The 16,879-nt window shown below is 45.7% G+C and overlaps 1 protein-coding gene across 5 annotated transcripts; it reads left to right on the top strand.

Moving 5' to 3' along the window:
* The first annotated feature begins 1,185 nt into the window (after positions 1 to 1,185).
* rcc2 (regulator of chromosome condensation 2) lies at positions 1,186 to 16,879 on the top strand. Of its 5 annotated transcripts, none has more exons than XM_023957055.2 (13): positions 1,186 to 2,218; positions 2,618 to 2,829; positions 3,225 to 3,318; positions 7,453 to 7,596; positions 10,071 to 10,202; positions 12,682 to 12,770; positions 12,871 to 12,985; positions 13,322 to 13,488; positions 13,563 to 13,743; positions 13,826 to 13,931; positions 15,188 to 15,260; positions 15,337 to 15,414; positions 16,117 to 16,879. In XM_023957055.2, exons 2-13 carry the CDS (start codon positions 2,632 to 2,634, stop codon positions 16,219 to 16,221), a joined length of 1,482 nt encoding a protein of 493 aa, XP_023812823.1. In that variant the 5' UTR covers positions 1,186 to 2,218; positions 2,618 to 2,631; the 3' UTR covers positions 16,222 to 16,879. The 5 variants fall into 5 exon arrangements, with proteins under 5 accessions (XP_023812823.1, XP_023812821.1, XP_023812822.1 ...); XM_023957053.2 differs by having other exon boundaries at positions 1,208 to 1,596; XM_023957054.2 differs by having other exon boundaries at positions 1,482 to 2,164.

Here is a 16,879-nt window from a genome sequence, read left to right as displayed (position 1 = left end):
AAGTTCTGAAGCAGCCAGCATCCACGGCAAATCTGACGCATGGTTCTTTAGGATGTTTGGAGCAACTTCCCAGCAGACTTTCTGTCAAAATCTAAGCTAATCAAAAGACGTCCGTGGATCTGTCTGCACGTGGATATAGCAGGATGGAGCGGAGCATGGAGCTTGTAGTCCGCCCAGCGTATTTTCTACCTAACAAATAAGCTCTTTTTCCAATGACATTTTTACTTGCTCCTGATTCACAACATACTCACAGAAACAGTTTTAAGCTTAATTGTCTTGATGCATGTCGTCCATCCTCAGAGAAATGTCACACGGACATGTTAAAAACACCAAAAACAGCATTTTCTTTGGAGTGGGTCTTTAACAGTCCTGATGGTTCTCCGCAGATCAAGTCTCTGTTCTGCAGGACATACAGATATAAGGGCAGACTCGTCTGTTAGTAGGGACGTGACACAGTCAGCCTGGTTCACCATCTGGTGAAAGATGCAGAAGGTTGATGCAGAGTGCTAACCTCCCTCGGAGACCACAGAACACATCTTTGTTTGTGTTGGGTTCAGCTGCAGATTGTGGTTGTGGAGTTTTAACCAAATCTTTTACCGTTTCCATTAAAGAGAACTGCATCAACAATCACAGGAACTCCAAAGGTAGTCTGCTGACACCCGTTTGACAGTTTTGTTGATAATCAGATTATTAATATTAGGTCCGCCTGTCAGTTTGTGATCCTGTAAACAGAATTTTATGCTGATCAGGGAGGAATGGAAATGGATTGATAGGCAGAGCCAGAACCAGAACCCTGAATGTTCTCCAGTTCTCCCCGGGACAGATCAAAGCAGATTTCTTGTTGACTGTCCATCTGCAAGATGTGAAAGATCTGCAGGATGAAAGTGGTTTGTTCTTAAGCAAAGGCCTGCTATGCTGTGTCTAGGCTGGGATCTGTGAGGATGTGGCTGCAGATGAACGGATGGAAATCATGGTCATGAGGATTGTTTGATAGGTTTTTAGAATAACATCAATATGATTTTTTACAGTGTTCTCCCTGTTTAGATGAGCATGTCATCTCTTTGCTGAAGAACAGGAAAGAAGAGATTCTACACTTAACCTCGTCTGCAGGAAAGGTGGTGATTAAGGGTCTAATAAAGTGTCTTCACTCAATTAAATAAAAAAAATGCTCTTCATTAGCTGCAACTTCAAATAAAGCCTGCCTTGTGAGTAGAAGCAGAGACGGACTCAAGCCTGAAGGCTGTCTCAGAGAGAGTAGTGCACAGGAAGGACCCGTGCTCGCTTTTCTGCGGGTTCTGCTCATGTTCCACACTTCTGGGTCCCTTCAACTTTTTCCAGAGTTACGTGGGAAGTTTCCCGGGTCCAGCCTGGAGTCTGGGAGGGTTCCGGCGCTCGTGTTTGTTTTCTGAGCGCGGACGGCGCGCGCGTCCAGCTGCGTGCGGAGTTTCCTGTATGAATTGTGAACGCAAACCACGTGGTGTGAAGGCAGACTGCAGCTTCTTTTGTTCAAATCAATCAAACGGGAGACGGACAGAGAGCTGCCGAATCAGGAAATCACCGCTATATGATTTATTTTAGACGCAAACTAAAACCAAGGTCAGTTTGAGAAATGCCCACAGATTACCCTCCGAGTGCCTGAAACCAGGGGCGTTCCGCGGGGTTTTGGAAAAGTTGTCGCCGCAGTATCGTTTTCTGTGTAACGTCTTTATTTAGAGTTAGCATACAGTAGCGCGCGGCAACGTTAGCTTCTTAATGAGCTCAGCCGCGCGCCCGCTGCCCACATTTCCGCCTCTCCGTCTTTTTAACGACGTTTTTCCGTTTGTGAACAGCATGTGAACTTTCCCGGCGTGTTTGTCTCGCCGCCGACACGCTGAGTCTCGGCGCTGGACTGCGTTTTTTCACGGCGGCTAGCTTACCGCGCGACCAGCACCGAACAAAGAGCGCGAGCTTAGCCTCAGGAAGCTAGCAGCTGCCGCACACAGACGCCGGCGGACGACTGCCTGTCTCCGAAGCCGTCCTCCTCCCGGGACCGACGTCAGGAAACGGAGGCGCCGTTAACGGAGCCGTTTCAAACGTCTGTCCAACTTTTGTCCAGTCAGACCAAACATCTCAGTCCAATTAGCCTCCACAGATTTACAGCGGCTCCGTGTCAAACTTGACCCCGGTGGGTTCGGAGCATCTCATGATGTTCGGAGTACTTTATCGAACTAACCCAGAGGTGAACTTTCACATATCCGTGGGCCGTCTCTATAAATAAAAAAAGTTTTGAGGATCTTTAAAAAGTTTGTGTTTGGACTGAAAATAGTAATAAATTGGCCCGAGTTCTGTTCCTGAAAGCAAAGGAGCTGGAGGTTCTGCTGAACATCTAACCCTAACCTGAAAACATCAATTTCCTTGTTTTCTGAGTCCGGCCTCCAAAACTGCTGGTTCTGTTCTGTTGTTCTGGTTCTGTTAGCTCTGAACTAATAATGATCCAGTCTGCACAAAGCAGTCGATCAGAGACCAGGAAGCCATGAAAAAGTTTTCACTTTAAGAAGTCAACAGCAAACTCTTGAGTTCTTCGTCCAGACAGAGGATGGAGTCGGAATGACCCCCCTCCTCCGTGTCTCTCTTTCAGCTTTGGAGTAAAATATGCCACCTAAGAAGACCGAGGTCTCAGGGAACGGTGGCACAAAGAGGAAGAGGGCCAGTGGCAAAAGGAAAGACCGGGACTTCAGCAGCGACGATGACTTCGACTTTGAGCAGGAGAACAACAAGAAGGGTGGAAAGCTCACCGCCAAGTCCGACCTTCAGCCGGTCACCGTCGCCGATGACGTCAAGGAGAAAATCGTGGGTTTGCTCACTGGAGGAAACATGTTTTAGCTCTATCTCACTCTTTTGTCTCGGTTTCTGGTTCTGGTCGTGTAAATGCGTTTAGGGAAGAATGACCTAAGCGTGTGTTTTGACTAACATGTGGCAGGTCTTCATCAAAGTAGCAGGTTGAGTTGTTCCTGTTTGGTAAACAGCTGCAAAGCGTGACCCTGACATGGACTTCAGCTTCTTCTTTATCTGCCTTTAGATAAATAAAAGAACCATCTCAGTAGTTCTGTTGTTTCAGGGTTAAAGAAGTCCAGAGAATTTCCACTCGCTGAGGAGTGTAGTCCTGAAGACAAATCGTAACTCTGACAGGACGTTGTGATCAGTGGGACGGAATTTGAGCAGACGCTTTCTGTTTCCCTCTGCAGAAACTGGAGTGCCCAAAGGTGAAAGGTCAACTGCTCATCTTTGGAGCCACCAACTGGGATCTGATTGGAAGGAAGGAAGTGCCCAAACAGCAAGGTAGCAGACATACAAAGCTCATCCTTGCCTCTGTAACCTCATTTAAGTCTTGAAGAACAGGCGTCCATTTTTGTTTTGTTTGCTCTTTAGTACTGATTGTTGTCATTTTAGCTCCAGTCTGCCCAAAGCCTCATGCCTTCACATCCTGTCTGAAACCCAACAAATTGTTTTCTGTCTGTAGTTTGGTCCAAAAATGTCTTTCAATTTGCTCCTGAAGACACCAGCGCCACTATTCCATCTGAACTTTCACCTGTTCTGACCGGATGACATAAGATGAATCTTAACTCTGGAAGGAAATCATTAGGAGTTGATCATTTTGTTCAAATTGCTGAAAGAGTAGCTTTAAGGTGACATCATGCTCAGCAGAACCAGATGTTGAGGATGATGATCATTAGTTCTGGATGTCCTTGAACCTTCCCTCTGAAGGAGCACAGAACAGACGGAGCTTCTTTTCAGCTCCTAGTCAACTCCATCCACAGTTTCCTGTTCACACAGTCAGCTGAACTTTCTTCTGTCCTGGTTCCACAGTCAGAGTTCAGAGAAGCTGGATCATCAATTCAGCCATCTTCCTGCAGTGCTTGTAGCACAGCAGGTTCTGAAACACTTTTTGTGACCGTAGTGGTCCCGGTGACCTACGGCATCCGTGGCTGGGCTCAGCTGGTTGTGGTGGTGTGATGGTTCACCGTCGGCCTGACTTTAAGCTTCTCTCCTCGCCGTCTATCTGTGGTGCCTGGTTCTGAGTTGGACTTAAAATCTGCTTAAATTTCAGGATCAGAATATGGATCGCATCGTTAGTTCCTGAAGCTGGACATGCTCTTCTCATTCTCTCAAGCGGTCCTTTGACTGTGATATCAGGTTTACGCCGGGCATGTGATTTACGTTCCAGAACGCGCTTAAACAGGCATTCTTGAACGCACTTTTAGCATAAGGTGTTCACACTGGACTGTTGCTACCCAATACTCGCGCAAGTACTCACAATTAGTAGAGGCTTGGTGAGAAATTTCAAAGCAGTGCAAATCTAGTGAATCTTTCTCCAGGTTGGTTTTCCCAGCTTTAGTCTGATGCATGAAAGACTTTGTGTCCTAGAATTACAACCGGACACAAACAACAGTTATTAATTTCTCCCTCATGATCATGTTCACAACAGTTGGCACTTCCATGTTTCGAAAAGCATGCTTGCCACATGTCACTACCAATTCCGAGTCTGTGACTGGTAATAGTTCAGATGGTTTAAGGGACGCATGTTTTGTGCGTAAAGCCTCGAAACAGACTTAGAAACCTGTGTAGCGACACGGGAACGCAAGAGTTCTGATTGCAGAAGCCCAAGACGTGCATTTATGCAGGTTTACATTGACTTTTCATTGGTAGTGGTCTCTCAAATGTGTTTTCAAGACTGTTGTGAATGTAGCATGAGGGTGACAGGGTGAGAGAGACAGTCTGGTATGAAGGTACCTGTCCTCTGCCTCTCCCTGTGTTTATGCTCATAGCCATCTAGTGTAGTGACGTTGCACAGGTTGAGTGAAGGTACTTTTATTCATCAGTTGAATGGTTTATTTTTGTTGAAGTGTTTCTCCAGAAGCTTTAGAGTACACACTGGAGTTCAGACTTGTTCCTTTGTGAAACTCGATGCAGACCAGAGGAGATCCAAGAACCAAAGAACCAGCACCTGCAGTCAGGATTACAGCGTTCCCTCGGTACATCCCGGTTCTCCTTTTGCGGTCTCACTGATTTCTCTTTCAGTGTAAATTGGAAACGGTGCAGTGCACAGTGGTCTTCATCCTGATTGGCTGTAGATAATCAATGTCCTCTGCGCTGTGTCTCCTGTACAGGATGAGTTCAGCTCGCCATAGTTACATAAATCTTCATCACCATCAGATCTTTGTTTTCATGCCTTAATACTGGACTTATTTTTCTACAACGTGATGTAGAAAAATGTTTGTGTGTGTCGTTGTGTAGTGAGGAGTTGACGGCCTCAAAACATCTGGAATCCTACTTCATGGATGCCGTCTATCGGGAGGTTTTTTAGAACGTAGCTCTGGTGATAAACAAGGGAACGCTGTACTGCAGACGGAACTTGTAGCCTGTTGAAAGCCTCACAAAGCGGACAGAGACGATGCAGCCCTCTGCAGCGTCAAAGAGGATCAGGCTCTGATGTCTGAAGGGAACAAAGAGACGCCGGCGCCCGCTCTGGCGCTCTGCCTGCGTTTGTCTTTGTTTGGCGTGCAGACTGCTGCCAAAGCCAAAGACGTTTGGGTAATTGATTGTGACAGTAATGTGCATTGATATGCATGTATGCTTTTTGTGGTGCGTGGCTGCTCATGCTGGGGGGGGGTCCTGGTACACGCTGATAAACCTGCTTTGTTGACCCGGGTGGGGGTGGGAGCCATACTCAAGCAGCAGCAGCTGCGTAGACAAAGATCATCTCCAGATGGATGAGATGTGCCAGCAAGAACACAAACACAACCCCCCCCCACCACCACCATCCATGCATTTAAACTCACCACTGAAACACTTCAGGGGGGGGGAGCTCAAAGTCTGCTTCCAGAACTTTAACTACAGAAAGTGTCAATCATGGAGCAACTTCCCAACACCTGCAGATTGCAGAGTCATAAAGCGTTTCCACAGGATAAACGGCACGTATTAAGACAGGAATAGCTAACCCTGGTCATCTAAAGCCCCCACCCTGACTGTTATCTAACCCCCTCGCTCGCTGCTGATCACCTGACTCAGGTGATTCCACGTCATGGTTGACTGAGCACGCCTGATTGATGGACATGAGCAGGGAGGGGCGACCAGAGGTGGGGTGGCCTGAACGATCATGTATAAAACTGCTGAAGGCGTGTGGAAAAAGTTATGTCTTTATAGTCCACCGCCAGCTAGAAGTGAGCCCAGAGGAAACAGTTGAAGACGTTTTTAGATGGTGACTTCTTTTACAGATGTGTTCAAAATCACGTGAATGTTTATTTGTGTTTTTATTCAGGAGCTTTAAGACATTTGCTGCCCTACATGGAAACAGACCTGGGATCAGTTGTTCCATTGAAAAAAAATCATTAACATTTTGCAAAACCCTCTTCTGTGGTGGTTAAACTCCAGCAGGTTAAAGGTCACAGCTACAAGTGAAATATGTTCGAGCTTTAATTGAAGCTCAGACATTCAAACGTCAGGAAAATGATCTGAAATGTGATCTGAACAGAAAGGAACTCTAGGTTTGCTTCTGCTCTGCTGGAATCTCCTGGTTGATTTCAGACTGAACGTCTGCACCTCTGAGCTTCGTCCCTGAAACCATCAATGTTCAACTGGTGCAGAGTTAGAGGAGGCTGGGATCATCCAGATAACCTAGCAGAGACCTGAGGATGTTGCTTTAAAGATTCCACGGCTACTTTAGATTTGAAAAAAATCAGACTACAGGAGAAGTTAAAATGCTGACGTTCCTTTAAAGTTTTATTTCCTCAGAGTAATAAAACCAGATGTTTCTGGCCTCTATCATGATGGTTTCCTGATTCTAACGCTGCTGATGAAGGGAGTTTTTGTCAAAGGTTCGGATCCACCGGTCTTAGGTCTTCTTAAAAATATGCATTTTAAGTCTCTTCACCGTTAACATCTAGATGTGATTGTTACATCAAAGTGTTTAAGTTCTAGAAGGCTGTAAGGAAAAGAAGTGTGTCCAAAGAGGAGCAGCACTGCAGCTTATTTACTATTTCAATGTATTGGTTTGTAGGATAAGCCCCTTGAGATGTCATCTCGTTTTCAAGGGGGTCCTCGACATGCAACAAAACAAGCACATACCGACAGTTGAGCAAACTTGACATATATCAAAAAAGTGAAGGACTTAAAATATACGAGGCAATGAGCAGGCACACACACACATGCAGACATTTATTGCACCTCTTACCAGTTAGTTTAAAGGTTAGGGAATAAAAAGCAGGAAAGAAATCAAATTCAATCAAAAACAGTTACATGAGTGTTGAAGATGATTTAAACAGGCATTTTAAAATGCAAAGAATGAGTTTAAAGAACTACCAGACACTAAAGTACCACCTGTTATGTTGATGAACTGAGCTCTTGTTGCTATAGCGTTTATGTCTCATAAATGGAGCAGCTTTTGTTTCAAAGATGGTCTGCGTGTGTTTTCAGCTGCTTTCCGCAACCTGGGCCAGAACCTGTGGGGTCCGCACCATTACGGCTGCTTGAATGATGTCCAGGTCAGCTGTGTGGTTTCTGGACCGTGTGCTGCTCACAGCCTCCTCATGACCACCGATGGCAAGCTCTGGAGCTGGGGTGAGTTGCTTCTTTACCAGACTGGAGGTGTTAGCTCAGCACCTCTGATCTTGGTTCACTCCCATGCACGTGTGCACATGCACAGAGAGAACACAGCCAGGATTTCAGCAAGGAACCTCCTTGCTGTTAAGAGACAATGCTGAACGCCAAAGAGAAAAAAAAATCAGTTCTAATGGTACATGTTTGGGTTTATTTTTGAAGAAAGCTAAACAAACGTTTATTTTGATTGACTTATTTTAGTGTTTAAAGAGAGGACTCTCTGTGGATCATGAAGTTTGCAGATGACATTGTGATGTGTAGTAAGATAAGGGAACAGATGGAGGAACTAAATCTAGAGAGGTAAATACTTGCAGGGGTTGACATAGCCCAGAAATTTGCACTGGCCCACAGGGCCAGTAGTTTTTGAAACTTACTGGCCCTGCCTGAAAGTTACTGGCCCGACACCGCGCATAGCGGGACCCGCCGCTCCGCAGGTGCTTGCAACTTTAGGGGGGTCCGGGGGCATGCCCCCCCGGAAACTTTTAATATGGTACAATTTGGTGCATTCTGGTGACATCACTTATTTCTACACTTTTCAATGACTGAAAATAGACCATATCAAACTTAAATCTGCTCTAGTCTGTTTCAGATGTTTTGAAGAGAGCGCTGCAGTGTAGTAGGTAACACTAGTTCAGAAGTTTTCATGGTGCTTCTAACGGCAAATATCGCAATAAATCATAAACCTTAAATGTGTTAAAACAATCTAATGGCAGCTTGAACCATTTAACGAATCAAATAAATCCCTTAATGCATTTGACCAATCGGATGGACGCCTTCACATTGTTGACCAATCAGATGGAGCCCTGTTATGTTAGATGTTTGTAACCTATGTCAACGTGGGTCATTTGGAGTATAATTTTTAAACTGGGAATGGTTATTTGGTTATTTTGCTGTTTGTTTATATACCACAAATTATATCGTTATCGCAATTTTAATCTCTGATATCGCATATCGCGAGTTTTCCTCATATTGTGCAGGTCTAACTGAGATCATTCAGCTAACTAGAAATACTTACTGCTTACAGTGTTGTAAAGAAAAACAAAATTAAGTAGTTTACCTTATACTCCATTTGAGTCTGAGATTCAGGTATTTGGAGTTGCCTTTGATTCTTTGACATTCAGCTTAAAGCTTAGTGGATACAGTTTCATCTTCAATGCATTCATTAAATATCTTGCTGTCCATAGTACTAATTATACCCACTACTCCATCCAACATATTCCTATCTATTCCTGCCATGTCTTCCACATCTCTGACATGCTTCAGTCTCTCTTCAGTGACGGTGTCGGATTTATAATCAAATGTTGTAATAACCCACTGGCTTGTGCCTTCGTTGTTGCTGTTTAACATTGTTTTGTATTGAATTGTTACATTCAATAAAGTTTGAAAAAAAAAAGTAGTGAGCGCGTGCCGCGTGGTGCTCGGCAGTGAAAGCCGAGCACCACGCGCAGGCGGGAGAGAAGGAGAAGTGATCAAAGGTTTCCCATAGAAACCCTTGAAGTCTGAACACAGGACTAGCAGAAAAACTAAATTATGAAGACGAGGTAAATTTACACGTTTTCGCAAAATTTACTTTATTGAAAAAGGTGAAGAATATATAAACCGTTAGATATTTTAGTGGCCCCAGCGGACAAGTGAAAAGTAAAGTCTTGTGGTCCGCACTGCTCGAAAAACAGGACCGGGCCAGCGGACAAATGGCTATGTCGAGCCCTGACTTGTATAGCACTTTTCTACCTTCCTCGAAGCCTCAAAGGCGCCAACCTTCCACCAGAGGCAAGGTGGGGTTCAGTGTCATGTCCAAGGACACTTCGACATAATTGCAGCTTCGATCTTCTGATCAGAGGTCGACTGCCCTACCGCATCCCCAGAGGTGGAAGTTTGTTCTGGAAAGGAGAAGAATGAAGGTCAGCTGCAGCAAGACAGAGAATCTGTGTGTAAATGAGAGGAACTGCAGAGGAACGGTGACGTCACAGGGAGCAGAGGTTGAGAAGGTGGAGGACTTTGAGGGAGCTGGAGGCAGCAGAGATGGAGATTTTGAAGTTCTCTTTGGTAGAGACCAGAATGGCTCATGAATGAATCCATCAGAGGAACAGATCATGTAGATGTTCTGGAGATCAATGCAGGAAGCAGATGGAGATGTTTGATTGGAGGAACAGTGATGATGCTGAGGTTGGAGCTTCCAGGAAACAGGAGCATAGAGGAGGTTCATGGATGTAGAGGAGGAGGACATGAGGCTGGTTGGTTTGAGGGAGGAGAATAGTGAGATGGATTCATTGTGGTAACCAGTAAAAGAATCAGCTGAAGGGCAAATATGATTATCATTATAATGACTAGATTTGTCTTGATTGGATCAGGAATAGTTCACATATCGAGTGTTTCCAGTTTTCTGCGTGCTTATGCGTTTAGTTTGAAGTCATTTGCTCTTTGTTCTTCCGCAGGTCGTAATGACAAAGGTCAGCTGGGTCATGGAGACACAAAACGCATCGAGGCTCCAAAGCTGATCGAGGCTCTGGCAGAGCAAGTGATCGTCTCTGCCGCCTGTGGACGCAATCACACGCTGGTTCTCACAGGTGAGCACACAGCTTTCCCCCCTTCAGCCTGAAAGGATTCATTCATGCAGGATGAATGGAACGTATTACTGTTCAGCAACATGTTATTGAACACTTATTTCAGAGGTTTCTAACTTGAAGCTTTAATTCTTACTGATGTATCTACACTCATGCAGGGCCCTCAGAAGTAGCCGGCACTCGCTGGCTCCTTTCTAATGATGTTTCATTTCGTACCTCGCAGCAAATGATCTGTTTATGCAGGGTCCAAAACGAACACTCGCCAATTGTGAGGATGTATTTCTGTACGGCGAGTTAAAGTTAGAAGGCTGTTCGCCATAAATAGCTGCGTTTACATGGACAAAAGTAATCGGAATAAACGCCTGATCGAAAGAAAAATGCGTCATGTAAACATGCCGTTCTGAATACTCTGCCCCGATCAGACTCATTTGGATCAAAATTTCTTTCCGGTAGAGATAGGTGGGTGATGCCGATTGTTGGTCTGATCGTGTTGCATGTAAACAGTTCATTCTGATCGTGTGTCACTACTGCTCTGGTTTAACATCAACCATAGACGGTGCTTCAGAGGTAGCTTTGGAGCGCATACGGGACCGACCGGCTCCTATGCGCGAGTGAACCGTGTCTGTGAGCAGAGCAGCTTTGTGTTTGCGGACAGGTCAGTGGTGCCTTGTTACGTATGCGCTCCGGGGGGGCTTCTGACCTGCCGCTCTGGGTTAGCGTATGCCGGACTCAGGAGAACCGTGTCTCCGACCAGAGCTTGGACTTCCAGCTCACACAGCGGCTTTGGGGCGGTGTGTGAGCTTCAAAGCAGAAATGTCGCTCAGTCTTTAGAAACCGTTCAAAAAAATCAACATGGATTTGTGTTTCCAGTCGTGTCCCGACAAAATAAAGGCTGATGTTATTACCACATATTTACGTGCAGCCAAGACGCAGATTGCAGCATTTCACGCATGGATTTTGTTGTAAGCGTGTTAGCCTTCTACTAAACCTTCTTCAAGCTCCGTTCTTCCACAAACAAAAGCACTGACCACACGGATTAAAAATAAAATGATGAGCGAACAGGTGCTTCATAATATTCATAACATTAATAAAAGCACGTTTAGAAGATCATCTTGTATGTTACAGAGCTGCTGCATGAATGTATATGGCAGCTCAGTTTGTTAACAGCGGGACTCATTTCTTTTTCCGGTATTTTCAACACTACTGCTCATGCCCAAATGATTTATTCTGACTGAAAGTGAGACCATGTGAGCGTTTGTTCTAATCGGAAAAAGTTTTTCTGATCCCATCTGATACACGGTTGAATTCTGATCTGATCAAGATATTTTGCACATGTAACCGCGGCTACTGTTGGCGCTAAATTAGCGATGTTTAAAAGCTCTCCTTTTGATGATTTTCTTAAATAATCCTCTACTGTGCACGCGAGGTAAACAAGCGTACGTCCCGCCCCTCCGTGTAGCATTTGGTTGACGGATGAGACGATTTTAAACCGGATCCAGAGAGAACTGGAGGACAAAGCTGCTGCAGTCACAGCAGCAACAGAGTTTCAGAAAGTGTAGATTGTGTAGACACCCTGATGCTACAATGCTATGCTAACAAGCTTTTCTGTGTGTTGCCAGTATGTGACCACAAACTGGTTTAAGGACTTGAGAACATGGTGGATAAATACAACAAGATTCATTCCTAGTTCCTAATTCATAAAAAATATATATAGTCTAAATATAATAACAGACTTAGATCAGTTTAACAGCTTTATTTAAATTAAAGTTAACCCTAGTCTACATAGGAGGCGAAAATCTAACATAAAACATCTCCATCTAATTGGTGAGGGCGTACATCTAATTGGTCAAATACATAAAGGGATTTTTTTGATTCATTAGGTACTTTAAGCTGGCATAAGATTGTTTTAGCACATTTAAGGAAACCATTTACTGCAATTTTCGCTGTTTTTTTCCGCTTATGTATATTGCACAGCTTAATATCGCGATAACGATACATTTGCAATAGATTGTGCAGACCTAATCAGGAGGCACAGGAAGACCACTTGGTGTAAATCATAGTTGTCAACAGTGATGGAGTAGAAGTAACGATACACGTAGTTGAACCGAAACGTTTCAGTACGGCAGTTTCGGTTCGGTTCACTTCTGTGCTGTCATTTCTACCGAGTCATGACACATCGATTCAGCAAATAGCGCACAACTAGAGACAGAACATGAGGAAAAAAAGACGCATCTATTAATGCGTTAACATGACCCAGCTCAAATGTCATCCACAAGAGGAGGAAATGTGTTCATCCAGATGTTAAAGTAACATTGAGAACCTCGAACTGCAGTCATCATGGAACCACATTCTATTTACACCTATTGAATCTTAATCACTGCTAATATTTAATGGAAATGCTCAGTTCATTTGTTATCAGAAAAGTGTAACTGAAACCTGAGTGTTTGTGTAAACTCTGGGTTTTGTCCTGTTGTCTTCTCAGAGGATGGTACTGCATACTCTTTCGGTGAGAACAAGCTGGGCCAGCTTGGTCAGGGGAACCAGACCGATGCAGTCCTGAGTCCAGCACCGGTAAGCTGTCAAAGCAGCAAATGTGTCGTGGTCATTTCCACTCCCCTCCCAGCCTGTGGGATGGATGGCTGTGAACAGGCCTGCTTTGTCTCCGGTTCAGATCTCCTACAACGGTCAGCCCCTGGTGAAGGTGTCCTGTGGTGCAGAGTTCTCCATGGTGGTGGACTGCAAAGGAAACCTGTACTCCTTTGGATGTCCGGAGTACGGACAGCTCGGTAGGGTTGTGACACACTGGCACAGACAAAGTTATGTGTCTGTAGGTGAAATACTAATGTTACTAAAGACTTCAGCTGTTCCCTGCTTTACTGCTTGACTCATCCTACTGTGTTTTGGGGTGAAGGTCTACAGTCAGACCAACACAATCAGAAAGTCAGGAAGCCTTCCACACTTTCTGCATGTAAAGCTGGAACAGATGCTGTCATGGCAACAGAACCCATAATTACCAAGAAAAAGACAACAGTGTGGACACGCTGTCATCCCAGCTGTCTGACTTTCTGCTGCCTAACGTGCTTCATGTTGGTCTTCATTTGACCTCCTGTGCATCACGGCAGGCCACAACAGCGACGGCAAGTTCATTGCTCGAGCGCAGCGGATTGAGTTCGACTGTGAGCTCATTCCTCGACGCGTCGCCATCTTCATCGAGAAGTCCAAGGACGGCCAGATCATGCCTGTGCCCAACGTGGTGGTGCGAGACGTGGCGTGCGGGGGCAACCACACGGTGAGGGGTGCTCGCCGGTCCCCACGCCCGGGATGCTTTCAGTCTGACAGTGGTGCTGCGTTTGTGGTGTGCAGCTGGTGTTGGACTCCCAGAAGCGAGTCTTCAGCTGGGGCTTTGGTGGATACGGGCGTCTGGGCCACACGGAGCAGAAGGATGAGATGGTTCCTCGGCTCGTCAAGCTGTTCGACTTTCCTGGACGCGGAGCCGCCCAGATCTACGCAGGATACCAGTGTTCCTTTGCCGTCAACGAGATGGGTGAGAATGCGGCGCTGCAGGTGCTTATATTCCACTACTTTACATGTCCAATGGACTGATGCGTGCTTTTTTTTTTTTGCAGGGGGGCTGTTTTTCTGGGGTGTGACCAACACTTCCAGAGAATCCACCATGTACCCCAAAGCTGTGCAAGATCTGTGCGGCTGGAAGATCCGCAGTCTGGCCTGTGGGTGAGTGCTGAATTCCTCTCATGTGATCAGGTTTCTTTTTTCTGAAATGGAAGTTTCTCCGTAAGTGCCTGTGCTGGTTCAAACCCCCCCGCCCCTTTGTTTTAAGCAGGAAGACAGTGACTCGAGGGAGTCTAACAAAGTCAAATGATAAATGTAATGTTCTGAAATAGCCCTTTACTTCCAAATCACTCAGTCCCTTTCACACTGATGGCGGCTTCGCTGCCAAACTCTGACGCCAACCTATAACCGCCATGTGGGGTTCAGGGTCTTGCCCAAGGACACTTCGACACATGGGCAGGCAGGGTGGGAACCGAACCTGCAATCTTCCCATCAGACCACTCTACGTCTGCATCCCGGCCGCTCCACTATCAAGACCGTGATATAGTCCCCTTGGGGGGCTGGCAGTAGCATTTGGTTAGAGCTCTGGTTCCAGCCAAGTGGAGTCATTTCAGTCGCATTTTTCTTGATACGGATGCTGCCATGTTGGAACCAGATGTAGTCAGTGATTGGTCTTAGAAAACTAAAATGATTACAGATTAGACGTAAACATCCTGTCGCTCGGACAATAACTGTTAAGTTCTGGTTGTGGTTTGGAGATGGAAGAAAAAATACTTTTTTTTTTTTTTTTCCTTCAAGCAACTTTCTCATTCAGGAGTGAGCTAGTTGGAAGGCCCCACCCCTACCACTAAAAAGTTGGAAAATTTGGAATGTTGTGCATGGCTGCCAGCAGGCTCCGCCTACTTTTGTATTCATTTATTTCTTACTTGTCCTGTCCTGCAGCTGAGCAGACAGATGAGAGCTGAAGGCCTCTTGTGTTGGACAGATTTTACTGCTACAGTAGGGGTTCTGGATCTTCTGACACACTAGGTGTATATTTGAATAAACCCCTTTTGTAATTTAGACTAAACTTTATTTATGTTGATCTGCCTACTTTTTTATTGGGGCATCTGATTGGTCCGTTTCTAACTTGGATAACTTGAACTACAGAAAATGTAAAAAAGAAATCTGAGAATTATCAAGATGTTGGAAAGGAATCCGATCAGGAATGGTGATTCTGACCAATAGATTGACGGAGTAAACGCTGTTCATTTCTCTATAGAAGGCTGGCTTCCTGGAACCAGCAAGTACTTCCTGTTTGGAATGTAAAAGGGGAGGGGTCACTCAGTTCAGTTTTTATATACAGTCAATAGTTCAAACGTATTCTTGCACAGCAGAGTCCCAGAGTTCCTGTCAACTCCACGTCTGGTGTTTTACAGGAAGAGCAGCATCATCATTGCAGCAGACGAGAGCACAATCAGTTGGGGGCCCTCCCCCACTTTTGGGGAGCTGGTAAGGACTTCTGTCCTGATGGATCGGTGGAGTCGGTCAGAACCACTCTGACCATTTTGTGTCGTTTTTCCTTCAGGGATATGGAGACAACAAACCCAAGTCGTCCACGACCGCACAGGAGGTCAAAACCCTGGACGGCATTTACATCGAGCAGGTACCTGAACAGCCCACCGCCCTACTCTGCTTTCTGCTCATCCACTGTTCATGCCAACCTTCTGCAGATAACAGCAAGGAACAAACTGAAAGTCATTCATTCTTACAACAAACACAGTTTTCCATTACTGAAGGTCTTTCAACTGACGTTTCTTCATTTTGAAGGTGTGCTACTTAGAAAAAGAGAAACTTGTAGAACGCCGTTGAGTACAGGAACAAACACCACCTGTTTTTTTTTTTCTTTACCCTCCAAAGTTCCCAGAGGATTGTGGGTATTAAATGAGGAAGGCCTTCATAGTAATGAGGTCAGCTTGAAAAGCCCACAAAAATGGCTCCATCCTCTCTGGATTCAGAGGAGCAAGCTGGTCTTCTGAGCATGGCAGGCAGCCACCAGCTCTGGCGGGAAGAGGCTTTTTGAAGACCTCAGTCATGGAAGCTGCTGCTCATGATGCAGACTGAGACGGGGCAGGAACCTGATAGCATGCTCCACTGAACTAACCTGCTGGAAACGAGTTGATTAAACTAATTCCAGGAGTTGACAGCAGCTATGAACAGACTGAAGTAGAAACAATTGAGGGAAGTCAGAAGTTCTGTGGAGCATGAAGATCCTCTGCAATTGTCAGAGTCAGGGATGCAGAATGTGCTTGCAGAGACGAACATAATGACGGCGTGATGCTGAGGCAGACTGTTGATGTCTCTGCAGGTGGTGATGGGTTACTCTCACACGCTGGCCATCGCCAGGCAGGACACCCCGCAGGAGGAGGAGAGGCTGAAGAAGCTGCCCGAGTACAACCCCCGAACGCTCTGAAGCTGCTCCGCCCATCCCACTCGTGGGACGGCTGAGCTCGGGGAGGCGCGCACAAACACATCTCAACTACCAGCAAACATGGGTCCCTGCCAATTTAAGCGAGTAGATGTGAGCCTGTGGACGGACTCAGTCTGCACGGGCATGTCATCCTCGCCTCAGATGAGGTCCTACAACCCAACTCCCCCGAGAACCGGTTTTTGTTAGTCAAACACCCTGGTGTGCATGGTTCTGATGTCTACTGGTGCTACGGCGGCACCCTTCTCTGGGGGGTTTAGAGACCAACACTCCATACCTGTGCCTTTTCTACGTCCACCATCAGGTCATGGAGGAGTTTGAGGATCTGTGTGTGTGTGTGCTGCCCCGTCTACAATCAGGATCTGGAACGTGATGTTCTACTGGTGCACTCCACCTGATGTTACATTCCTTTGTTCTTCCTTCACTTTAGCATCTTGGATGCTCACCTCAGTCCTTCCCAGACCTCAGCGTCTGACACCTTTGTTTGATTTGTTGGAACTATTCCAGCGCTCTAAGCGGTCTCATGGAGATCCACGGCGAGGACCTGGTTTGGTTGTCCTTCTGTCTGCTTTGCATTTTTTTATGAAATTCTGTTACATTGTGTTGTTTTCCATTGCAATGATTAATAAAACATTGATGTAAA

Source organism: Oryzias latipes, chromosome 7 (assembly GCF_053564925.1).
Source record: "Oryzias latipes strain Hd-rR chromosome 7, Olatipes_Hd-rR_3.1".
In the NCBI taxonomy this organism is placed as follows: domain Eukaryota; kingdom Metazoa; phylum Chordata; class Actinopteri; order Beloniformes; family Adrianichthyidae; genus Oryzias; species Oryzias latipes.
The sequence above is the reverse complement of the archived record's forward strand: the minus strand, read 5'-3'. Positions and strand labels throughout refer to the sequence as shown.

Bases quoted from the DNA above. Each gene is read 5' to 3' on its own strand.
- rcc2 (XM_023957055.2), top strand. From the start codon at position 2,632: ATGCCACCTAAGAAGACCGAGGTCTCAGGGAACGGTGGCACAAAGAGG. The intron at 13,744-13,825 runs GTGAGAATGCGG...TTTTTTTTGCAG, and splicing joins CTTTGCCGTCAACGAGATGG to GGGGGCTGTTTTTCTGGGGT. The intron at 15,261-15,336 runs GTAAGGACTTCT...TTTTTCCTTCAG, and splicing joins CCCCCACTTTTGGGGAGCTG to GGATATGGAGACAACAAACC.